General features: G+C 40.7%; 1 protein-coding gene and 1 pseudogene across 1 annotated transcript; both read right to left on the reverse strand.

Moving 5' to 3' along the window:
- Nucleotides 1-942: 942 nt before the first annotated feature.
- Nucleotides 943-1,864, reverse strand: LOC141572344 (olfactory receptor 9I1-like; annotated as a pseudogene).
- A 5,679-nt stretch (nucleotides 1,865-7,543) lies between these two features.
- On the reverse strand, nucleotides 7,544-8,488 carry LOC141572466 (olfactory receptor 9I1-like). Its single transcript, XM_074337164.1, has one exon. The coding sequence runs from the start codon at nucleotides 8,486-8,488 to the stop codon at nucleotides 7,544-7,546; it is 945 nt and encodes a 314-aa protein (XP_074193265.1).
- Nucleotides 8,489-26,642: the final 18,154 nt, after the last annotated feature.

Genomic DNA, 26,642 nt, shown 5'->3' on the forward strand with positions numbered 1-26,642 from the left:
TAGTCCCCAAGTTTTATTCTGTGTTTTGATAAAAATTTTAGGAAGTCTCATGCCATTAAATTTCTTGAAACTATCTAGTGCCTTTAGAAGCAACCACCCACCACACCACCTTGAATTCCTCACACCTTACTTACCATTCACTGTGTGACAAAAGTAAAAGCTTTGCCTTTATTAGACATCACATTTCAAGAGACCACTGTTCATGAGTTATTGGTTATTTAACTACTGGTTATGAACTATGGGATGAAAAAGAATTAGTCTGAGTCTTATATCATACTACTCGATATATTCTCACTGTTTCAGGAGGAAGAAAAACAAAGGAATTGGAGGTCCAGACTGTAGAGAATTGCCACTTGAAATGCAGATGTTAGAGTGCTGGAGACATAAGGAACCATCTGAGAAGACATAAGTGGAATAGTAGCCAAAAGTAAGCACCCCTCCCCCTGCTACTCTAATCTGTACCAACTGAAATTCCACTGGGTTCCCCATTCTTTTCATTATCTTCCTCATAATGAGTTGGCAGGTATCCTTACCATAAAAGAAAAAACAAAACAAACCACCCTTATCATCCTATTAGCATGATTCCCAACTATAATCTTCCAAAAAAAGTAAAAATCAGTATCAGTGACCACAGAGACAGAAGAATAAAGGACTGGGGAACTCAAGCATAGTTGAGTTGGGGAATGGGAGGTCAGATGTACTGATAAGTTTATTTACAAGTAAGCTATATTTCAGCTCTGTGGTATCAGAGAGTAGCCCTAGAACCCTGAAAATTTGATGGGTGGACTAAAGAGGGAGAGGGACAGAAAAGAGAGGTAGAGGGAGCCATCCAAACAAATGTCACCAAACCTGAAGTTTCCCTACAGAGCTGGTGGTTCTTGCCCACTTCCCAGGTGCCACTGAAAGCCACCTACTGTCCATTCTTAATGGCAAGAAGATGGATCAGGGTGAAACACCATCACCCCTTGGGAACTGGATTTTACCAATGACCTTTCTTAATGCAGCTGTTACTTCTTTGTTTCTCAGACTATAGATCAAGGGGTTAGGCATGGGGATGGCCACAGTGTAAAAGACAGACACGATCTTGTTCTCCTCTGAGGGTTTTCCTGAGTTACTTCTCTGGTACAAAGAAGAGGACAACAGTGGTGAGTGGTAGCTTCAGGTGGAGAAGGTCTTGGCTTGCCCACCAGCACACTTCACCCTCAGGATGGCTCTGATGAGGAGCATGTAGTAGACCAAGGTGATCATGACACTGACCAGGAACATCAATTTGGTAAAAATAAAAGAGAGAGAGAGAGAGAGAGAGAGAGAGAGAGAGAAACAATCTCATTTTGTCACACAACTGCAGGTAAACTTCAGCAGGGGTGGGAGATCCCAGAAAGTGATCTGGCTGCTGTCACAGAAGGAGAGGGTGAAGGTGCATGTGGTCCGCAGGATGGCCCCTGACACCCCACAGACATAGGCCACGGCCAACAAGTCCCTGGAGTCAGAGCCACGTTGGGTGGCTAATGCCAACAAAGAGGTCGTAGGCCATCACTGGCAGCAGGTAACACCCATGCTGGCACAGATGGTGAAGAAAAGACCTGGGCAGCACAGCCACCATGGGAGATGACCATCTTGCCTGTGGTCAGTGTGGCCAGGGTCTCAGGGCTGATGACAGGGTATAGCAGGCATCCAGCAGGGAAAAGCTCTTTGGGGTGTGGAGTTGGGTATCCATTTGGATTAGAATAATGACCCCCACGTTCCCCAGAAGAGTGACTAGATAGAAACTCAGAAACATCAGGAGGAGCAGAACTGCCAGTTCAGGGTGATCCATGAAAGCCACAGGATGGACTCCATCACAGTGAAGGTTTCTTTTGGCCATAGACTCAATGTAGCTAAGTGGCCTGAGGAAGAGACTGGAATTGGAGATTCTAGAAATGAAGGCCTTTGCTATCTTCAGTGACAGGTGTTAGGTGAACATCTCAGATAGTCTCTGCTCAGAGAGAGAAGAAAATGGTTACCATCTTACGAACCCACAATTAGCAGTTACTATGGAGAGCTTTCACCTATCTCTGTAACCCTCCTGAAATTGGACCTTGGGTTAGTATTTCTTCCAGTTTGCTTGCTTAATGTCTGGGGTTCTCTGTAAGGTCAGAGAACCTTAGACTATCAAGACTGGAAGGGAACCACCTGAAGTCTTTCTATTCCAGAATGTCATCAATAAATTGTCATATAATCCAGGTATACACCAGGGCTGCCTCATCTGGCTTCTTACACTGTGCCAGCATAACTCCAGGCAAGGCCAGTTGCATGGACTGTGGTGCGTGTGGTTCCTCCAGAACTGTCAGATACAGGGCCTTTTGTTAATCCTTTATGTGATGGTGACTTTCTGGGAACTCTACCTTTGGAAAATTCTCTCCATTGGGAAAGCCACATTCCTCTTTCTGTATCTTCTACACATTGATATTATGTTGAGTATGTCCCCTCTCCCCCAAGGCAAGACAGTGGTAATGCCCACTTTTACCTAATCTCTTCTCCAAGGTAAACATTTACGGTTATTTCAACAATTCCTTGTGAGTGATTACATAATCTACTTTTGATCTCCTATGAACAAGGTCATCATGTACCTTGGATCTCTTTCTTGAGCATCCATGAGAAAAAATGATTTTCAGGTATGATTATTTATTTTTTTTGCTGCAATTGCAAAAGGAATTGTTTTTTTAATTTCTTTTTCTGTGATTTCATTGTTAGTATATAGGAATGCAATGGACTTTTGTACGTTGATTTTTTTAAAGCTTTTATGTGAAGTGTGTTTTTCCAGGATCCATCAGCTCCAAGTCAAATAATTGTTCCAATCTAGTTGTGGAGGGCACAGCTCATAGTGGTCCATATGGGGATCAAACCGACAACTTTGTTGTTAAGAGCACCGCTCTCTAACCAACTGAGCTAAATGGCCGCCCCTTGTATGTTGTTTTTGTAGCTGGCAACTTTACTGTATTTGTCTATTGTTTCTAATAGCTTTTTGGTGGAGTCTTTAGTGTTTTCTATATACAGCATCATGTCATCTGCAAAGAGTGACAATCTAATTTCTTCATTCCCATTTGGATGTTTTTTATTTCTTTCTCTTGCCTGATCTCTCTGGCTAGAACTTCCAACACTACGTTGAAAAGCAAAGGTGATAGGGGACAGCCCTGTTGTGTTCCTGAACATAGAGCAATGGGTTTCAGTTTTTCACTGTTAATTATGGTATTAGCTGAGGGTTTGTCATATATGACCTTTATTATGTTAAGGTATTTTTCTTCTATACCTATTTTATTAAGTGTTTTAACCATAAATGGATGTTGTATGTTGTCAAATGCTTTTTCTGCATCTATTGATATAATCATATGATTTTTGTCCTTTTTTTTAATGTGGTGTATCACATTAATCGATTTGCATGTATTGAACCATCCTTGTGCCCCTGGGATGAACCCCACTTGGTCATGATGTATAATCTTTTTAATGCATCATTGCATTTGATTTGCTAGAATTTTGTTTAGGATTTTTGAATCTGTATTCATCAGAGATATTGGTCTGTAATTTTTCCTTTTTTTGTGTTACCTTTACCAGGTTTTGGTATCAGGGTAATGTTGGCCTCAGATAATAAGTTAGGGAATAGTGTCTCCTCGATTTTTTGGAAGAGTTTGAGGAGGACAGGCATTAGATCCTCTTTGAATGTTTGGTAGAATTCACTAGTGAAGCCATTTGGTCCCAGACTTTTGCTTTTGGGAAGGTTTTGGATGATTGGTTCAATTTCCTTACTGTTGATTGGTCTATTTAGATTTTCCAGTTCTTCATGATTCAGCCTAGGAAGGCTATATGTTTCTAAGAACTTGTCCATTTCTTCTAGGTTATAGAATTTGGTGGCATATAGTCCTTCATAGTATTCTTGGATGATCCTTTGTATTTTTGAGGCATCTGTAGTAAATTCCCCTCTTTCAGTTCTGATTTTGTTTATTAGTGTCTTTTCTCTTTATCTAGTGAGTCTAGCCCAGGATTTGTCAATTTTATTAATCTTTCAAAGAACCAGCTCTTTGTTCCATTAATTTTTTCTATTGTCTCTTTGTTCTCTATTTAATTTAGTTCTGCTCTGAATTTTATTATTTCCTTCCTTCTGCTGACTTTGGGTTTCATGTATTCTTTTTTTTTCCTATTTATTTAAGGTGTAACATGAGGTTATTTATCTGGGATTTGTCTTCTTTCTTGAGATAGGCCTGTAATGATACAAATTTCCCTCTTTTTACTCCTTTTGCTGCATCCCAATAATTTTGGTAGGATGTATTTTCATTCTCACTTGTCTCTATGTATCTTTTGAGCTCTCCTCTTATTTCTTCTTTGACCTGGTCGTTCTTTAAAAGTATGTTCTTTAATCTCCACATATTTGTGGTTGTTTTTTTTTTTTTTTTTTTTTCAATTTCAAAGACGTGATCAGAGAATATGCCTGGTATAATCTCAATCTTCTTAAATTTGCTGAGGCTAGTTTTATGTCCCAATATATGGTCTATCTTGAGAAAGTTCCATGTACACTAGAAAAAAAATGTATAGTCTGATGTTCTAGGATGAAGTGCTCTGTAAATGTCAATTATGTCCATTTCATGTAATGTGTCATTTAGGGCTGCTATTTATTTATTTTCTGTTTGGATGATCTGTCCATATCTGTCAATGATGTATGTAGGTCCCCTATTATAATTGTGTTTTGGTCAATTTCTCCATTTAGTTTTGTTAGTAGTAGCTTCATATATTTCGGTGCTCCCTGATTGGGGGCATAAATATTGATGACTGTTATGTCTTCTTGTTGTATAGTCCCCTTCACCATTATGAAATGTCCATCTTTGTCTCTGTTACTCTTTTTATCCTGAAGTCTGTTTCATCTAATATCAGTATAGCTACACCTGATTTTCTTTGAATACCATTTGCTTGGAGTGTCAATTTCCACCTTTCCACTTTGAATCTGTGTTTGTCTTTGTAGCTGAGATGTGTCTCTTGGAGGCAGCATATGGTTGGGTTTAGTTTTTTGATCCAATCTTCTACTTTGTGCCTTTTTATTGGTGAGGTCAGTTCATTTGCATTTAGGGTGATTTTTGATATATGAAGATTTCCTATCATCTGTCTCTGGTTTTCTGGTAGGACGGTGTCTCCATTGTTTCTTTGCCTTTTTTTTGCTGTCTATTATTTCAGTGCGGTAGTATTCTATGATTATTCACTCTCTTTCTTATGTTTTTTTATGTTATATATTTTAGTTCTGGATTTTTTTGTGTGGTTACCATTGAGTTTATGTAAAATAAAGTTTAATATTTAGCATATTCCATTTTCTTCATCATACTTCCTTTCTCCATTCCCTTATGCCGGTTCAGGTCTTTACTTTCTCCCCTTTTATGTTTTTGTTGTCACAAATTATCTCTATATATACTGTGAATTGATTGCTGCACTGCCAGAGCAAGTTGTCATTTTCCCCTTTCTTTTTTTTTTTAAGTGCTTTTTTTTCCTTCTTTACCCTGTACATTATGTTTAAGTGTATAGTGTCCTATTTGGTGTAGAAATTTTTTTTTTTAAACCCAACGTGAGTCAAGTTCTTATTTCTGAACCAATCAACTGCAAGCAGGTTGGTGAGCCATTTTAATGGATGTTTCCATATGGAGGGACATGGAGGATCAACATCTTATAACATCATTGTTGGATAAAGGAGTTCACTGGGCACACTAAAATACATTCAATAAAAACACATCCTTTGATTATCCTTGACTATGTGGGATATAGATAAATGCATTCCGTCCCCCAGTTAAACTCCCAAGTTCATTTTATTTCTGAGGTGAAAAGGATTGAGTTATTCATCTTCCTCAGTTCATTGTTTTCCACTGTCATTTGTTTGTGACCTATTTCATTTTTGTCAATGGCCATGGCATTGTGGCAAGGCCCAGGGCTGATATCAGAAAGTGAGGGAGAGGAAAGGTAAAAGAACAATATATATTGAGCAACTGATTTATACTAGAAGATTTCTTATTCATCACCTTGTTTAATTTTTATAGTATGTTCTTGAATTAGAAATTGTTATCTTTGTTTTAGACCTGAGGGAATTTAGGATGTGAGAAATCAAGCCATTTACTCTAGGTTTCACAGTGAATTAGTGGGAGATTCAGACACAAGACTCCGGATGTGGGGAAAGTTCAGCAATGAAGAAAACACACTTTCCCCTGAAGGGTTTCGCAGGTTGGTCCAGGAGTTATAATTTCTTTCCCCCCTCACTGAGTACATTGCCAGAAAAGATAATATGTGGTTCAACTTTCTCCTTATATCTGCCTTTGCTGTTCCTGGAAATGGGAATCTTGGTAAGAGAGAGCTGTTCATGAGGCAGGCAATGGGGGTGAGGAGGAGAAACAATGCACCATACTCTTCAGAAACTAGGGAGTTGGCCTTGAGGATAAATCCCCAAAGTCTTAGTTAATCTTTTTATTTTAAAGTAATTTCTTTTCAATTGGGGAATATTGGGGAACAGCGCATTTCTCCAGGGCATAGTAGCTCCAAGTCGTTGTCCTTCAACCTACTTGTGGAGGGCGCAGCTCAGCTCCAAGTCCAGTTGCCCTTTTTAATCTTTAGTTGCAGGGAGCACAGCCCACTGGTTCAATTCTGGCAACCTCATTGTTGAGAGCTCACGCTCTAACCACTGAGCCATCTGGCCGCCCCTCTGGAAGCTCAACGGTAGCTTGTTGTCTTCAATCTAGTTGTGGAGGGTGCAGCTCACTGTCCCATGTGGGAATTGAACTGGCAACCCTGTTGTTCAGAGCTTGTGCTCTAACCATCTGAGCCATCTGGCCACCCCAAGGCTTAGTTAATCTTAAAGAGATCAGAGTGGCATTAAAGCAGGAACAACAAAACCAAAGAGTGATCAAATGAAAAGGCAATTTGCAAATTTGGAATTTGTAAATTCCATTGTTCTGGCATGAGCAAAAAGGAAGACACTCCAGGGGCTGATCCGAGTCCCTAGAATATTGAAGAAGAAATCTGTTTCTCAAACACCCCCTTTCCCTTGCCTATTTAGAAACTCAGTTATGTCTTATGCAATACTCCTGTTTGCTGAGGTGATCAGTCATTCACCTATTAAAAGAAAAAAAAAAAGACTACTTAGCATTATTTACAGGGATCATTAGATATCATCTTAGACACAGAGAAAAAGGTAGTAGTCATGGGAGCAAAAATAACAAAAAAAAGGGAAACCCAAGCATGGACGCAAAGAGTAATAGGGTAGGATGAGAAAAACTGAAGATTATCTGAGATTCTATGTTATAATGTCAGAGTGTAGCATGAGACTTCTGGGGGCTAGGGATTGACTGGAGGTGGGACACAGGGAGAAATTTTGTTTCTAGAAACAAAATTTACTGCCTTTGCAGTTTTTCTTGTGCACCTGGTGGCACCTGTCTAGCTTCCCTCTGGTCGTGGGCACAGGTTGTATATGGTGCTGGTGTCTGTTAGAATACATTGATCTGGGGAGAAAATGGACCGAAAGGAGAGGCCTACTCACTCAGGTCTACATTTCCTGGCACACCTGCAGTCTACCTGCGACCTTTTTGAAGGCCGCTTTCACGTCCTTGTTCCTCAGGCTGTAGATCACAGGGTTCAACATGGGGATGATCACAGTGTAGAAGACAGACACGGCCTTGTCCTCCTCGGGGGATTTGCTGGAGCCAGTCCGCAGATACATGAAGACGAGGGACCCAAAGAAAAGGGCCACAGCGGTGAGGTGGGAGGCACATGTGGAGAAAGTCTTGGCCCTGCCACCTGAAGACTTCATCCTCGAAATGGCCCTGATGATGAGCAGGTAGGAAATCAGGATGACCAAGGCATTGGCCAAAATCACAAAGTTGCCAAAGAAGATAATGATAATTTCACTGCTTGTTGTGTCACTGCAGGCAAGCTTCAGCAGGGGTGGGAGGTCACAGAAGAAGAAGTTGATCTGATTGTTGTCACAGAAGGAGAGGGTGAAGGTGCATGTGGTCCGCAGGATGGCGCTTGACACCCCACAGACATAGGCTCCCACCACTAACCTCCAGCAGATTCTGGGATTCATGGCCACAGTGTAGAGCAGTGGGTTGCTAATAGCAACGTAGCGGTCGTAGGCCATCACTGCCAGCAGGAAGCACTCCGTAGCTGCACAAATGGTGAAGAAGAAGAACTGGGCAGCACATTGGCCAAAGGAGATGACCGTCTGGCCTGTGGTCAGTGTGGCCAGGATCTGAGGGGTGATGACTGAGGTGTAGCAGGCATCGAGCAGGGAGAGGTGGCTCAGGAAGAAATACATTGGCGTGTGGAGTTGGACATCCAGTTGGATCAGAATGATCATCCCCACATTCCCCAGAAGGGTGACTAGATAGAAACTCAGAAACACCAGAAAGAGGAGCATCTCCAGCCTGGGGTAGTCAGTGAAGCCCATGAGAATGAACTCGCTCACTGTGGTGAGATTAATCCTGGCCATGGATTCAGTGTGAAATTTTAATGAGAATGAAACAAAAATAAGGCCCAGAATTGAAGGACAGTTTCTTCCTCTCTCTGGTAGAAGTTAGGATTATATTTCTGGGCCAAGTTATAGAGCTTGTTTTTGAGGAGTCCTGTACCTAACTGATTCTCCTTGGGCACCTATGTTTTTCTCCTGTAGTTTTTGGGGCTGAGCCATGAGTTGGTGTTTCTGATTCAGATGAATTCTGGTTTATATTTGGAAATATAATTCTGTGAAGATAAGAGACACATAAATTCTCAGATTTGGGAAGAATCTATTCAGCATGTGTTCTAATCCCCACTGGATGCTGGAGTCTCCTCTACTGCTTACTCTCCACGAGGTCATCTGGTTGCTGTGTGAGCCTCCGACTGTGGACAGCTCTACTGCTAATTCTCTTTTTGAACCTGAACTGTCTATTTTCTACACTTCAGCTTAATTTATCCCTTCCAGACACTCACAGTTTAATCCATTCTCATGAAAACCTTTCATGAGTTGGAAGATGATGAACCTGCTTTTTTGTTGACAATTCCTTCATATTATCTGTTGATATATTTTCCTCGTTATATAATTATTCATCATGAGGTCAAAATTTGATTAGACACATTGTATTAAAATATGTTGTTTGACTCCTAGAAGAAAATATAGGAAGTAAATTTGCATACATTACCCTTAGTAATATTTTTACTGATATATCTCCTCGGGCAAGGGAAGTAAGAGAAAAAGTAAACATGGGATTACATCAACTAACAATATTTTTCCACAGCAAAGGAAACCATTAATAAAAGAAAAAGGCATCCTAATGAATGGGAGAAGATTTTGTCAATGATGCATATGATAAGGGTTAATAACGAAAATTTATGAAACAACTCATTCAACTCAACACCAAAAAAAGCAAACAACCCCATTAAAAGATGGGCAGAAGACATGAAGAGACACTTTTCCAAAGAGGACATACAGGTGGTAAACAGACAGGAAAAAATGCTCAATCTCACTAATCATTAGAGAAATGCAAATAAAAACCACAATGAGATACGACCTCACTCTGGTCAGAGTGGCTATCATCAATCAATCAACAAACAACAAGTGCTGACAATGGTGTGGAGAAAAGGGAACGCTAGTGCATTGTTGGTGGGATTGCAGATTGGTATCACCACTATGGAAATCAGTATGAAGGTATCTCAAAAAACTGGAAATGGAACTACATTATGACCCAGAAATTCCAGTCTTAGGTATCTATCCAGAGAAATCCAAAATGTCAATTCGAAAAAAATATATGCACCCTTATGTTTATTGCAGCATTATTCACAGTAGCCAAGACATGGAAACAACAAAATGCCCTTCGCTGGTTGACTGGATTAAAAAACTGTGGTGCATTTATACAATGGAGTATTACTCATCCAGAAAGAAGAATGAAATCTTACCATTTATAATGATATGGATGGACCTAGAGAATATTATGCTAGTAAATGAAATAAGTCAGACGGAGAAAGACAAATAGCGTATGATTAAGAACAGTGTTAGAGATATAGAAAAAAACAACTGAGGGTTGCTAGATGGGAGGGGTTGGGGATGAGGGAGAAGGTTAGGGGATTAGAAAGCACAAATTGGTAACCGCAAGATTGCCATGGGATACGAAAGAGTTTGGGGAATATAACCAATAATGAAAAGATTTTGTAGGGTATCCAATGGACCCCTGTCCATAGACGGTGTTGATGCCTGATCACTGAAGTGTACACCTGCAGCTGAAGCTGGATAATAATGAATGTCAACTATAAATATATATACACATATCATCACAGGATGTGGAGTACAGCATAGGGAATTTGCAAGTTTGCACCCTCGAACAACATATTTTTTTGAATCAACTTTATTGAGGTTTGATTTACAATAATATGTGCCCATTTTAAGTGTGGAATTTGGTGAGTTTTGACAATTGTTACTGATTACACCCATGTACAATCAGGATATAGAATATTTCCATCCCCCTGCAAAATTTCCTTCCTCCCTCTTTATAGTTAATTCCCCTCTCACTCTCAGCTCCAGGCAACCATTGATCTGTTTTCTGTCAATAGATTAGATTTGACAATTCTAGAATTTTATATAAATGGAAGAATACAGAATCACACCCTCTTGTGTGTGGCTGTTTTCACTCAGCCTAAGAATTTTGAGATTCATGTATGTTGTTGCATGTGTCAGTAGTTCATTCTTTTTACTGTTGAGTAGTATTTCATGGCATGGATACATCACAATTTGTTTATCTATTGCCCTGTTAATACACATTTGAGTTGTTTTTATTATTTGGCTATTATGAATAGAGCTGCTAAGTCCATTCATGTATAAGGCATTGTATGGACATTCCTTCTCTTGTACAAATGCCTAGGAGTAGAATTCCTAATCTATTCAAATATTTTACCATTTTAAAATGTGGTTTGTTTCTCTTGTTATGATTGAGTTGTTAGAGTTCTGTATGTGTTCTGGATACAAGTCCTTCGTCAGATATATGAATTGTGAATATTTTATCTATCTGTGGCTTGCCTTTTTATATTCTAAAAAATGTATTTCAAATAGCAGACGTTTTCACATTTTTGTATTAGTTTCAGGTATACAAAACAATGTAATAGACATTTACACCCTCACAAAGTGATAATCTCCCTTCCCCAATCTACTACCCCTCTGACATCGTATGTAGCAGTTACAATTCCATTGACTCTATTCCCTATGCTGTACTCCACATCCTGTGATGATACATATATATAATATATATATATATATATATATATATATATATATATATATATATATATATAAAATTACATATATACACACATATATATAATTATAGTTGACATTCATTATTATTCAGCTTCAGCTGCAGGTGTACACTTCAGTGATCAGGCATCAACACTGCCCATGAAGTGGACTCCCTAATAAGACAGGGGTCCATTGGATACCCTACAAAATCTTTTCATTATTGGTTATATTCCCCAAACTGTCTTTTGTATCCCGTGGCAATCTTGTGGTTACCAATTTGTGCTTTCTAATCCCCTTGAACAGTAGATATAAGTTCTGTAATCTAATGCACAGTATAATGATTGTAATCAACAATACTATATTATAAACTTTAAAGTTACTAAGAGAAGATTGGTTCTTAATTATTCTCACCACGAAGAAGACATGATAGTTATGGGACGTGATAAAGGCGTGAGCTTACGTTATGGTGGAAACCATACTGTAATACATAAATGTGTCAAAGCAACACATTGTACACCTTAAACTCACACAATATTATTGCCAATTGTATCTCATAATATTCATAAAAAGATACCTAAAACTCTTTCTTTCATTTTAATCTTTACCACTTTAATCTTAGGTCCAGGGCTTCCTCCAGCTCCAATCAGGGGTTACTAGTGGGAGTGAGTCAACGACATGTCACATAAAACATGGCCTCCTTGGGCTGTTCCCTCCGCCCAACTCCAGCAGCGTGGTCTGCATGACCTTCAGGCAGTTGTTATTTCCCCCTCCTCCTTCTTTTCTTTTTCTCCTTCTCCTGCTGTTTTTTCCTTCCTCCTCCTCTCCCTCCCCTCCTCTTTTCCCCTCCTCCTCTTCTCCTTCCTCTTCTTCCTCCTCCTCCTCCTCTTTTCCTTCCTCCTCCTCCTCCTTTTCTTCCCAGTGAGGAATTTGAATTTCTGGGAGGTGAGTTTGTCCTAGGTCATCGTGTTCAGCAAGTGGAGGATCTGAGTTCTAAACACTAATGACTTGATGGAAAATCCTGTGCTGTTTGCTATGAATTTGCTTTGCTGCTTTTCTACATTTTACTGCATCTTTGTGATTTATGGAATCAAAGAAATATCTCTGTAGTTCTTCAGACTGCTAGATCCTTCCTACGTTTAAACCATGAGAAATTGTCCTAGTCTATTTTCTGTCCATCGCATGACAAGATCCCAGGGTTCCCTCTGACTTAGGAACAAGACTGTCCAATACACACGGCCAGAGACGAGGAGGCAGATCATCGGGCTGCAGACACACCACACGGGGTTGGTGCCACGTGCGTGCCAGGCCTGCCTCATGTGTTAGCCCCTCCAGCAGACCCCCAAGGTGGGTACAGGCTTGACTGTTAAAGGATGGCCAAAGTGAGGCTCAGAGAGGTTAAGGAAGTTGCCCCGCTTGCCACACACCTGGGAAGAAATGGAATCAACACTTGAATCTGGGGTTTTCTGACTCCAAATTCTGTGTTCTTTATGCCACAACATGCTGTTCTCTTAGGGGAAGAGAATTCTCCATTCTACAGACCCAAGTCTCCCCTTTGAGAATCATAGCACCTCTAAGATGATTAGGCAAATACTCAACTTCAGTGGGAGAAGAGGATTAAGTTTGATTTAGGAGTTGTTTTTGTTAGTTCATGTTGTTTCTCTTTTCTTGTTTTCGGATTAAGATAGACTTAGTTGGGCCGTATCTCTCCTTTGGTATATTCTTGAGAAAGATGCTTAACCAAATTAGAGTCGCAGTTTTCTCAATAATAAAATGGGACATTATAACGATTTTTGAAAGCTTAGAATGGATTTTTAACCTAATGTGGTAGAGTGTGCTTATTTTCTAGAAAGACAATTTCCAGACTATTTCCCAGAAGAAAAAATTTCAGGACTAGGCTGGTGACACCCAGTTTTGTATGAGCTCATTTAAGACAGGTTTTGGGTTTGCCAGCAGCTTGGACGGGCCCAGAGGAGAGGGCAGCAACAGACTCCCTAAACCGAGAGCAGTTTACAAGAGGGAACACAAAGGTCTACGGCCAGTAGACATTTTAAGAAGGCCTAAGGACACATGGGCTGACATCCTCACTTGTAAAATGTTTTGATTACAATAAGTAATGTAGAAAAATAAGAGACCTCTGGAGGGAGTGAAGAAAGAGAACCCGTCTTACCTGGAGGAACCTTCAGAGTAGAGATGGCCCCTAAACGCTGTGCTCACTTTAACTGGAACCTTCTCCTGAGCTCCTCTTGCTCTTGCTTCCGAAAGCTGAGTTTACTGGGGAGAATGAAGGAGCTCAACAAAATTAACTCTCCTCCTCTCCCTGGGATCGAGGTCTCCAAACGTTACGGTCAACATTTACCCAGCTCTTGTCCTGAGTCAGGGAGCACACTGAGCGCTGTAAATGCTTCATTTAGTTCCAACATTATGAGAGTGGAATATTCATCTTTAACAGTTGAAGAAACCAAGCCTTAGAGACATTAAGCATTTTGCCTGAGGTTTCATATCTAGAAGGAGTAGACGTTTAGGTCTTAATCCTGGCTCCTTGACCCCAGGATTGGGGTGCTGCACCGCTGTGTCGTGCTGCTCTTCCTAATACTGGTAGTCATTTATTAAAGCACCTGCTATGTGCCAATCAGGACATTAAACATTCTACATACATTATCTCATAATTCTCACAGTGACCCTATGATAGCGGTATTATTTTATCCTGGAGGAAACTAAGACTCTGAATAGTTAAGGGACCTGGCCAGGGTGACATGGTTAGTTAGTGAAAAAGCCCAGATTCTAACCCAGGTCTGTCTTATTTCAAAGCCAAAGCTATAGTACATATGATCAATCCCACCTCCAGCATAATTGCAAGAAGTACCATCATTTACAGTCAAATCTCTTGTCTAAGCAATGCAGTCTAATACTCCATCCTTGCCTCCATGAAATTGTTTATATGTTCTAAAATTTACCTAGTGACACATAAGCCCAAAGAGATTACATCTGTCTGTTTCAAAAAAAAAATCCAGTCTTGTGTATTTCATACAAGAGCTGAAATTCTAATCTGGACACAGTCTCATTAGATGACAAGTTTTTATGACAATGGCCAGACTCTCTGCCCAGTCTCACCTTCCCTGGTTTGTGTGGACCTTACTTCAGAGACAGTATCCTCTCAACATTACCAGGGATACAATGACGTCTTAATTACCTGGCAAAAGAATCCAGCTGGATTTCTTAGGTTTGGAATCGAGGTAATCAAGATCATTTCAGCATTTTGGAGAAAGCAGCAAAGATGACTCAAATAGTTGAATGTAGCTGACAGATTTTAGGTTCTTTTTTACCAAGAAAATCAGCGGGATATTTAAAGTACTTTTGGAGATGGTCTTGTGGGAGGGATGCAGTGAGCACAAATGTTGTTCCTGAATCATGAATCAGCACCTGGGATAGCCCCCAGGGCTCCCAGGAAAAGCCACTCTTGTCCTGGAGAACACGCCTCAGCAGGGCTCATTATCTCATCCTCTCCACACAACCGAGAAGACTGAAAACCTGAAAACAAATCTTGTGGGATTTCATGGCAACTCCTAAGTCTCCTTAGTCTCAAAGCTCATTAGCAGTTTCTGTAGGGAATGGACGTGTTTCCTCTGCCGGTGGCCATTAATGTCCTGCTGTCCCAGTTAGGCAGTGGTAGTGCGGGATTGGAACTCAGATCTGCAGACTTGTGTGAAGTTTTCTTTATCTGCCTTCATCCTTGAATCTGATGTCAAGTCTCATCTCAGGGGCTGTAATGTAGTTGCATTGTCTGCTCAAAATTTCATAAGGAACGATGCTTACTGGTTCAGAAGTGAATGAGGGTAGGGTGGTCTAAACATGGTTCATTTGAATCTGTATCCTGAGTAGCATATTAGTAAACCTTCCTTGAAGCTCTATTTCCAGAGCTTCTCTGAGCAGCTTTCTCTGGCTCTTTCAGCTCTCACCTCTTCCCTAGTATCTGAAACCCATATTTCCTTTGTTATAACCACACAATTTGGCACTTCATTCCACTTGCCTTATGTTGTTCATGGCTGTCCCTAGGTGGTTAGTCTCATCTCTGCAGCTAGATTGTGGGTTTCTAGAGAAACTGTCTTGCTTCCTCCTAAGAACTCGTGTTCTGCTTCAGAGGAATCACGCCTCTGGCCTGTATGTGTTCGTCCATTCATCAATTAGAATCAGAACTCTTTCAGCAAGAGGAATCTCTGAGAGTCCATGTGCCATATTCACACCAGAGTAATGTAGCTGGGATAAGACCCTTTGATAATTAGCAAGCACTTAACCTGGCCAGCGTGGTTTTTGCAATTGCAGATGCCAGGTGATGCAAGAATATTTTACAAAGCAGGGAGGCAGCCACAGATCAAGACTTCTGGCAGCACAGAGAATTCTATCTTCCAATGCATTTTTGACAATATTTGTTATCATTTCCTGTAATTAAATACCTATTGAAATAACTGTGGTGAGAGTATGTGTATTGTATTGCAAATGTTCCCTGGAGGGGTTTAAAGGAGAGAGTGGCCACTGGGGAAAGTAGAGAATAAGGAGAGAGACTATGCCAGTCATTCCCTGAGGAACTTGTGGAAGTGAATGATTGTAGAATATTAATACCTTCCTCCCTTTGTAACAGATTGGGGGGATCTGGAGTGCTTTGATGTAATACTCAATTATTATTGTTGTTGTTATTAATATTAAGCATTTTTGCCTAGAACTTTTGTTTGGACTTTTGGGAAAAGACGTGTCTTAGGTTGGATTCCTTTAAAAGACCGGAGACAGAGATTTTTGGGCAATTGTTTCACTGAGAGAGTGCTCACAGAAGAAACCTGTAAGGGAGTGAAGGAAACAGGAAATAGACAAGCAGAGATGTAGTTTCAGTTGGAGTCTAGCTTTGATCTGCTCCTTAGGGGAACTCTGGAGCATGAATTACACCACACACTCAGTTCTGCCTCAAGGCAAGGGCTTTGGTCTTTTGTAGCTCATATCAATTATCCATCAAGTGTGGACTGCCCCCAAGAGGTGGAGGTGTAACCCCCTAGGCATTCCTGGGAGAAGTGGATACTTTCGCTGAGGGCAATGCTCCAGAGGAGGCTGTAGCTGTAAGCAGTTAGCAGCCAACATCACAGCAGCTGCAGGTGGCTGTACTGACCTGGTAACTGGGATACGTAAGGATGCTCTTGTTTCCTGAGAGACATCTGAGTGTTTACATCAGAGGCGTCTGACGGTACTATGTGCAGTGTAGACAGCCTGAAGGGGAGTTAAGAAGCGGATCAAGGAAATCCCTATCAAAATTCCAATGGCCTTTTCACAGAGACAGAATAGACAGCCCTACAACTTGTACCGAACCACTAAGAACCCTGAATAACCAAAGTAATCCCGAGAAAGAAGAACTATTTTAAGATCTAACAATCGCATGTCTGAGTATATATATCTAAAGGAAGTGAAGTCACTATCTCAAAGAGACATCCCCATGCACCCCCCATATGTTCACTGAAGCATTATTCACAATAGCCAAGGCATGGGAAAAAAGCTAAGTGTCCTACAAAGGATGAATGGATAAAGAAAATGTCACACACACACACACACACACACACACACACACACACACGAATATTAATCAGCTATAAGAAAGAAGAGTATCCTGCTATTTGGTTGATGGATGGAACATGAACGCATTATACTAAGAGATATAAGTCAGAGAAAGACAAATATTGTATGATCTCATTTATACTTGGAATCTAAAAAAGTCATACTCAAAGAAATAGAGGAGAATAATGATTACCAGGGCCTGGAAGGTGGTGGAATTGGGGAGATGTTGGACAACAGGCACAAACTTGCAGTTAGAAGATGATAAATTTCTGGAGATCTGATAAACAGCATTGGGATTATAGTTAACAAGTTTTATATACTTCAAAGTTGATAAGAGACTAGATCTTAAATGTTCTCACCACACAAAGGAAATGATAACTATGTGAGCTGATGGAGATGCTAGCTAAGGTTATTGTGGTAATCCTATTGCAATATATAAACGTATCAAATTAACACATTGTATACCTTAAACTTACACAATGTTACTTATATCTGAATGTCAATTATATATCAATTTTAAAAAAAAGACTGGCCTGATGACCTCATTTGTATTCCTGGAGCAAATCAGCCCCGAGGGTGTCCAGATCAGGTCACGGGTTTTCAGTTACATGGGTCGATAGGTTTCATTTTTTAAATGAGTTTGTTTCTGTTTTATTTGTTAATTTTGTTCTTAGATTCCACATATGAGTGAAATCACATTGCGTCTGTCTTTCTCTCTGACACTCCACTCATTACAATACCCTCCAGGTCCATCCAGTCATCACAGATGGCAAGAACCCAGGCCCTTCCATGGCCAAGCAATAGTCCATTGTATCCATGCACCACCTCCTCTTTATGCATTCAACCACCGGCAGACACCCAGGCTGCCTCCACATCTTAGTAATTGTAAGCAACGCTGCAGTGAACATATGGATGCACATGTCCCCTCGAAGTAGTGTTTTGGGTTTCTTTGGATAATACCCTGAAGTGGGATTACTGCATCCTTCATTGTGTCTTCTTATAGCCTTTGTTTTAAAGCCTCTTTTGTCTGGTATAAGTATTGCTATCCCAGATTTTTTTGTTTTTTGGTTTTTTTCATTTCCATTTTTAAGAAATATCTTGGTCCATCACTTTACTTTCTGTCCTTGCGTGTCTTTCAATCCGAAGTGAGTCTCTTTTAGGCAGCATATGTAAGTGTTTTGCTTTCTTATCCATTCATTCCCTCCTATGTCTTTTCATTGGAGCATTTAATCCATTTACATTGAAAGTTATTATTGACACATAAGTAGCTATTGCCATTTTATTATTCATAATTTTGATTTTTTTTTCTGTCTTAAAGAAGTCCCTCTAAGATTCCTTGTAATACTAATTTGGTGGTGATGAACCCCTTTAGCTTTTTCTTGTCTGGGAAGCTCTTTATCTGTCTTTCGGTTTTGAATGATAGCCTTGCTGGGTAGAGTAGTCTTGGTTGTAGGTCTTGCTTTTCATCATGTTGAATATTTTGTGCCAATCCCTTCTGGCTTGCAAAGTTTCTGTTGAGAATTCAGCTGGTAGTCTTATGGGAAATTCCTTATAAGTTACTAATTACCTTTCTCTTGCTGCTTTTAGGATGCTCTTTTTGTCTTTAACCTTTGTCATTTTAATTATAATGTGTCTAAGTGTGGGCCTGTTTCAGTTCATCCTGTTTGGGACTACCTGAGCTTCCTGGACTTGTATGTCTATTTCCTTCATCAGGTTAAGAAAGTTTTCAGTCATGATTTCTTGAAATAGATTCTCAATCTCTTGCTTTCTCTATTCTCCTTCTGGTACCCTTATGATGTGAATGTTCTTATGCTTGATGTTGTCCCAGAAGTCTCTTAAACTATCCTTATTATTATTATTTTTTTGGAGTCCTTTTTCTTTTTGCTGTTCCGATTGAATGTTTACTGTTACCTTGTCTTCCAAATTGCTGAGTTGATCCTCTGCTTCATCTAGGCTGCTGGTGATTCTTTCTAGTGCATTCTTCACTTTAGTTAATGTATTAATCACTTCTGACTGGTTCTTTTTTATGGTTTCTTTGTCTTTTTTCCTGCATGCTATCTCTTGTTGAAGTTCTCACTACGTTCCTTGAGCATTCTTATAACCATTATTTTGAATTCTGTCTTTGGTAGGTTGCTTGCCTCCATTTCATTTAGTTCTTTTTCTGGAGTTTTCTCTTGTTCTTTCATTTGGTACACATTTTTTTCCCCCCTCATTTGGCTGCTTCTCTGTGTTTGCTGTTATATATTAGGCAGATCTACTATGTCTTCCAGTCTTGACTGGGTGGCCTTATGTAGTAGGTGTCCTGTGGGACCCAGTGGCACAGACTCCCTTGTCACCTGAGCTGGGTGCTCCAGCAGTGTCCATTGTGTGGGTTGTGTGTACCCTCCTGTTATAGTTAAGCCTTGATTGCTCTTGGCATAACAGTGGATGGAATTGACCATTAGGCTGACCTGACTGTGGCGTTTTACCCCACTGAGTGGGATTCACCCCAGTGGGCTTTTGTACTTGTTGAGACTGCTCTTTGTGTGTGCTGCTTGTGGGGCTAATTGGGTGGTGCTCTGCTGTGGTCTGAAGCCAACCTCCAAGTGCATTGGTCCTGGGGCCTCTTGAGAGGGGCTCTGGTGCAGGCCCAAGTCAGCCACTCCCTATGACTGGCCGGGGGCTACCGAGTAGGAGCTACAAAGCAATCTGCAGTTGTTTGCTGCTTGTGCTGGACCTGGATGCACGTGGGAGAGGGCATGCTGCGAACTGAGAATGGTTTTCACCAGTACCTGGTCTGGGGTAGCTTTACAAAAAGCCAGGACACCCTGAGACCTTCTACCACCTGTTGACTCCCTTAAGGTTTAGCAACTGATAATGCCTTGTGCGGTTAGCAAGTTGGGTGAGGCAGGGTCTCAGGGAGTCACTACACTGGGAAGAATTGTTGTCACCAGGTTAATGTAGACTCTGGTTTGGTGCCAGTGCTGAGCCTGGAGTGACTCAACCAAAGTCTCAGACTACCCCGAGGCCAGTTGCCACCTGCCTGGGGCCTGTGGGACTCTGATAGTTTTCCAAGGAAGAGTGCAATGTAGGCAGGTCTGGCTGCTTGCAGAGAAAGTGCCTCCATCGGTGGGCAAGTTGGGTGGGGTGGGGTTCCAGTGAGTCATCAGGGAAGACCAGTAGAGCTCACCAGGCCAATCAGATTCAGATTTGGCTGGAGGGGGAGGGCTGAACACAAGAAAGATGGCGTCCATCTGCTGGCTGCACGGAAGGTGAACTCCCTCACAGGGAAAATGCTGACTGTTCATTAGTCCTTCCTCTGAAGCCACATACCTCAGTCTTTCCCCCAAACCCATGTCTTTGAGGCCCCCCTGAATCACCATCCCTCTGCTGGAGCCCAAGGTGAGTGCCTGTGAGTGAGTCTTTGTGTGGGTCGTTTAAGAGGATGTCAGGTTTCCCTGCAGCCTTCCGGCCCACACAAATGGTCAGAATCCCCACTGTTTTCACAGCCAGATGTTGTGGGGCTCCTCTTCTCGGCACCAGTACTCTGGGCTGGGGAGCCTGGAGTGGGGCTGGCTGGGGTCCCTCACTCCTCTGGGGGAGTCAAGGTGGCTGAGATATCCCTCCTGAATCTCAAACCACCACACGCAGGTGTGGGGTCTTTTCCGTGTCTCCACCCCTCCTACCAGTCTCGATGTGGCTTCTTTTTTATATTTTTAGTTATACGGCTTCTGTTTGGCTAGACTTTAGATGGTTCTCCAGGTTGATTGTTCTATAATTTATTTGTAACTTTAATGTGTTCACAGAAGAATGCAGGCACAGTGTTTATCTACTCTGCCATCTTGGATCTTTCTCCTGTTTCATTTTTTATTTAAGTCAGTTTTATTTGGTTTTTCTAACAGTTTCATCTGAAAAAGGTCTAATACCAACTCTGAGGTATTATTGTTTTATATGTTTATGCAGGCATTGAAATATTTGGAAGAACACTTAACCAGACTGTTAAAAGGAGTATCACTGGATGTTATGAAAAGGATGTCACTTCATAACCTTTATGTAGGGATTTGTTAGAAAAATTATATATTATTAAAAAGAAAATATTTCAATATTTATATTGCAATTGGAAGGATAGGTGGGTGAAAGCGCCAAGAAAATCTGAAAAAATGAGAATAGGTAGTAGAGAGGTCAATTAACCTGCCTGATACCAATGCTTACTATAGAGATTTAATAATTGAAACAGTGTTTTTCACCCATATCCAAGTATGCAGGAGAAGCTAGTATATAATAATGGTGATATTTTACATCATTGGAGAAAGAAACATTCATTGAGTCACTGATGGTGGAACAATTGGTTAACTATGTGGGAAGAGAAATTTGATCCATATGTCATAGCTTACATCAAAACAAACTTCTGATATATCAAAGTTTATAAAGAAGATATAGGTGAATCTTTGTCAGCTTTCAATGTGGGAACTATTTTCTAAAACCAAAAACACAGAAAGAGGTGCATACATTTGTCTACATAAAACGTTTAAAATTCCATATGTCAAAAACAGCGTATTAGTAATATAAAAGGCAAATAAAATAATTAGGTATTTCTGACATATGTGGAAGGCATGTCCTGTTGGGTTTACCTCCCAGAAGTAAATGAGATGGGGTGGAGTATCATTACAAATGTGATCTCATCTGACCACTAGGGTGGAAAACGCTCATGATATAATTTTAAATGGATAATGGTGTTTGGGATAGAAATCTCCATCACACGTAAAGATAAGAAATAGCATATATCTTTTTTCTAAATATGCAGAGAAAATTTTGTTTGTATTAGAAGTCCAAAATAATAAATTGACAATTATTGGAGTTCAGAAAGGTTTCCAGGTAAAATGACCCATGTAAAGAATCATCAATAGCCTTCCTCTACATGAGCAGCAATCAATAAAACAAAAAAAGAAAAACAAAAGACCTAATGAAGGGACTGAATGAATGGAAGAGAAGTCTCATGGGTGGTAGAAGTGTAGAGATATAAGTATGTATGTCCTGTATAGTATAGGGACAAGAAATGTCACACATCTTTGTTTTCTAAATTACATAAATCTGTTTTAATTCCCCTTCTGTCAAGATTAAAGAATATTAACTCTCAGTCATTTACATATAAATATGTATATTATTTAAATTTTTTCTTGTTAACTCCCTCCAAAGGAACAGTATAAAAATAGTATATGAACTTTGTTCCCAATTACAAAAATATGTAAATGTCTCTAGAAAATAATTGTGGAAGCATATTTAACACTACTAGACCCTGTCATCATCTTTAACTTCCATGTCTATTCCAGGAGGTAGGTATAGAGAAGTGATGTCACTTCTTTTTATTTTATTATGATTTGTTTTAGTTATTTCTTTTTAAAATTTTTTCATTAATTTACTGGCATGACATTGGTTAGTAAAATTATATAGGTTTCAAGTGTACAATTCTATAATACATCATCCATATATTGCATTGTGTGTTCACCACCCAGAGTCAGTTCTACTTCCATCGCCATATATTTGATCCCCTTTACCCTCTTCTACCACCCCCTCCCAACTTACCCTCTGGTAACTACTAAACTGTTGTCTGTGTCTATGAGTTTTTGTTTGTCTTATTCATTTGTTGCTTTCAGTTTTATTCACTTTAAATTCACAATTTTAAATTCAAAAGGTAGAGGGTGATTTGAACTCAAACTGCCTATTGTCAGAGCTTATCTGCTAAATAACTATGTTCTAATGTCTTTCCCTCCAACTGTTAAAAGCGCTTATTGGAGTGGTGTGATTATAGTGGTTTAAATGTCTTCCTTTATACTCTTTTGACATTATCCAAAATTTTTTTTATCCTAAGTAAGTGGTATTTATAATCAGCTAACTAACACCAGGAAGAACAGGATAGTGGTTAAGAGCAAGGTGTCTGGAGCCAGCCTTCTCTGGTTCCAATCTCAGCTCTTCCTCTTACTGCTTGTGTAACTGTGGGTGGTTATTTCCTCTCTGAGTCTCAATTTCCTCACTGGCAGAATAGAATAATAATAGTATCTACGTCATAAAATTGTAGTGAGGAGTCATGGGTTAAACATAAGTAAAACGAATACTGTGTACGAGGCACTGCTCTAAGGAGTTTATATATAGATTATTAACATCAATTGAGTAAATGAGTTAGCAGGTTGCTGGAACTTCACATAAGCACTTATTTCACTTGTGCCACATAGTGAGATTGGTCAGAAAAGGTTATCTTGGGTTGATGACAGCTCCTCAGAGAGGAGAATATAGAGGTATCTCCCCTCATCCTCCAAATGAGATTAAATTATTCTGAGGGCTGCCAGATAGGACAAAGGTTGATGGGGAAGAATTGAGAAAGCTAACTGTGCAGGGGCCCTTTTCTCATTCCTCTGGGAATGAGAGAAGTCTAATTAGAAGCTTAGGGCCTGATTAGAGAAACCCAATCAGAGGCAAATCCCCCTGCCCTGGTCTCCAATTTGCCTTCTTGGAGCACCCGGATGGAGCAGAGATCCAGGCAGCTCTTAAGGGATGCTCCTGTGGATGGTGGGGTTTGTGAGCTGCAGGTGCTGAAGATATTTGTTTCTCTGGTCCCTAAAAGCCCCACTTAGGTACCATATTCTGCTCCCAACCAGCCCAATCTTCTGGATTAGAGAAGGATCTCCTGGTTCTGCCAAATGTAAGTGTGACCATAGTAGATCAGAAAGAAAATGAACCACAGTCCAGATTCAAAATGGATATGACAAACTGAATCTTGGTTTCCTCTCATCTAAAAAGGGTTTATCTCTTTTTTTCTTTAGAGAATAGGTTCCAAACTAGAGCAGTTTTCTGGGAAGCACGATGTGCTGGGCGTTATTAATGTCACTTCCCCTGTGCAGTGATGCAATACACTTAGCATCTCTGAACCTCAGTTTTCTCATCTATAACATGGGATTGATAATGCCTCTCAAAGCTGATTCAGGTGATTGGTTTCAGCATCAGAAGATACAAGGTAGTTGAGACCACATGGAAAACTAGGGAGGCTATTTTTTTTTTTTTTGAATTTTTCTAAGAGTTATTTGAGCACAAACTGATGACAATTGCAGGGAAACAAGATCTCAAATGCTCTAGAGAATAACAATTTTGCAGTTTCTTTTACACGTTTGAAATTAAGGAGGGAATGTAAGGAAGAAAACATGGAGGTGGGAGAAAGCAAGGCAGGGATTGGATTACACGACTGTTAAGGTTATGTGCCCTCTTAAGGGTGATTACTTCAAAGATGCGTTAACCTATGAGGTCTGACAATTAAGTTCGTGAACTTATTGCAACGATGATGCTAACCTTTTTTGATATCAGAAGGATTATTCATTATGAATTTGTACCAACTGGACAAATGGTTCACCAAGTTTACTATTTGGAAGTACTGAAAAGGCTGCATGAAAAAGTTAAATGACCTGAACATTTCGCCCACAATTCATGGCTCTTGCATCACGACAGTGCACCAGCTCACACGGCACTGTCTGTGAGGGAGTTTTTAGCTAGTAAACAAATAACTGTATTGGAACACCCTCCCTACTCGCCTGATCTGGCCCCCAATGACTTCTTTCTTTACCCAAAAATAAAGGAAATATTGAAAGGAAGACATTTTGATGACATTCAGGACATCAATGGTAATACGATGACAGCTCTGATGGCCATTCCAGAGAGTTCCAAAATTGCTTTGAAGGGTGGACTAGGCACTGGCGTCAGTGCATAGCTTCCCAAGGGGAGTACTTTGAAGGTGACTGTAGTGATATTCAGCAATGAGGTATGTAGCACTTTTTCTAAGATGAGTTCATGAACTTAATTGTTAGAACTCACAGATGCACAGAATCTAGGGAAACTATTTAAACGTAAGGGGTTCTATTGAGAAAAGGGAGAGAGCAGGCAGTAATTCTTGTTGAGTCTGGAAGAAACTTGTAAAACTCCAGCAGGTATTTGGAGTGTGATGGCACTGACACAGAGGGAGCTGGAGGCTATGGGTAGGCTCTAAAACAGAACGAGCTCTTTTGTGGGAGAGAAATTTCTCCATTGTTGAAATTGTTCAGGCTCCAAAAGTATGATTTGTCAGAAAGGGTCACCATTAGCTTGAAAACCAGCCATAAGCCATGCTCCAGAGCAGATTTCTGATGTGGGTGGGAGGTAATTCTCAGACCCCCGCAGTTCAGAATCCATTAACTACTTTCTGTATGCGCCACCCTAAGGCATAGAGAACTGAGATTTCTCCTTTAGGACTGGTAGGGCGGGTACTGACTTTGGGAGAAGCTCTAAGTATATTGGGGTGATGGTAGAAGACTCTCATCCAGAGCTAAAGAGACCCCATGCTCATGTTCATGCTTTGTAAGGCTGGCTCTGTCCAGGTATCCCCATCACCACAACTCGTCCCCCAACAGTTTCTCTTTAATAGAGGGCAGTTCACCTCTTCTCACCATTCTCTGAGAAGCAGAGACTTGAGTAATTCCAAGCATCAAAAAAGCTGTGCTAAGACTCTGAGGAGGAGCATCCCAGGCAGTAGAAAGAGTGTCTTGTCAGGCTGTAGGAGATCTGGGGTCTAGTCTCCCAACCTTTCCATTGACTCTTTGCTTCTGCACAAGACCCTCTGCATCTTGGGGCCTCTCTTTCCTCATCTCTACATCATCTGTCTGAAGACAGAAGGACAGAACCATGACCTTGAGAGACTCCTTTAAATTCCAGGATGCTACTGCACACTCAGTCCTGGCAGCAGATGGCTCAGAGTGAACAGGCATTGGTGAAAGAGAAGTGCCAGAGGTTTGAGGTCAGTGTTTGGACAGACTTTGTAGGCCATTTTAGAAGCTTATTGTAAGATCCCAAAGTGAGGAAGAACCTCAAGATTTCAACTTTTCAGGTCTTTTCCTTTCTACCTCCTTTCTTCAGGTGGGGTATCCTTACCACCACGACCCCATGCTAAGGGGATGGCTGTTGAGATGGGAAGGGTACTGGGTCCTTTTCTTCCTAGCCATGTGACTATCAGACAAGTCCGGTGACCTCTCTGAGTCCCACTTTCCTCACCTGAAAATGAGTTGTCTGAGGATCAAATGAGATAATGGGGGTACAGTGTTCTAAAGTGAGGGACCATGAAAGCAACTTTTAATTTTGGGGAGTTCACACCTTGCATTGTATACAATGGAACCAACCTTTGTTGAACACACAATATGCCACCTTACTTCCCCCTCACAGCACTCCTGTGAGTTAGGGAGTATTCATGCCCATCTTATAGACAAAAGAGCTGAAGTTCAGAGAATTTAAGTGGCTGGCTGGGATTTGACCTCCCTGTGATAGGCCTTCAAAGCGCTCTGGTTCTGTGACACCACGCTGGGCTGCCTTTCTGCTATTTTCAGAAGCTTGCTGGAGAAGTTTTCTATAGATTTATGATGTTTAATTCAACTAGAAAATTGCCATCTAAAGTTTTTTCCCAAACACGTTTCTGAGGAAAAGAGAAGTTTAAACAAGGACTCTATTTTCATCTTTAGCTTGAGCCGCCTCTTTACCTGAACACAGAGAGAGTGTGGGTGGAGGGAGCTATGTTTTTTCACCATTTAAACAGTTTGAGGACCCAAGTCCACCGTCAGACACTCTGAGTGGCTGTCAAAACATCTTGTAACCCATTCCTTTACTCCTTTTTCCTCTTCAAGTAAGCACAGATGATGCCATTCTATTATAGCGGCAGAGGGAGAACCACTACCCTCTATGTCCATTTAGTTCTATATATTCAGCACACTATCCCAGGGTCCAGCTTACTGCCTGGCACAGAGTC

Source organism: Rhinolophus sinicus, linkage group LG06 (assembly GCF_036562045.2).
Source record: "Rhinolophus sinicus isolate RSC01 linkage group LG06, ASM3656204v1, whole genome shotgun sequence".
Taxonomy (NCBI): Eukaryota; Metazoa; Chordata; class Mammalia; order Chiroptera; family Rhinolophidae; genus Rhinolophus; species Rhinolophus sinicus.

Coding starts and splice junctions, on each gene's coding strand:
- LOC141572466 (XM_074337164.1), bottom strand. CDS start 8,488: ATGGCCAGGATTAATCTCACCACAGTGAGCGAGTTCATTCTCATGGGC.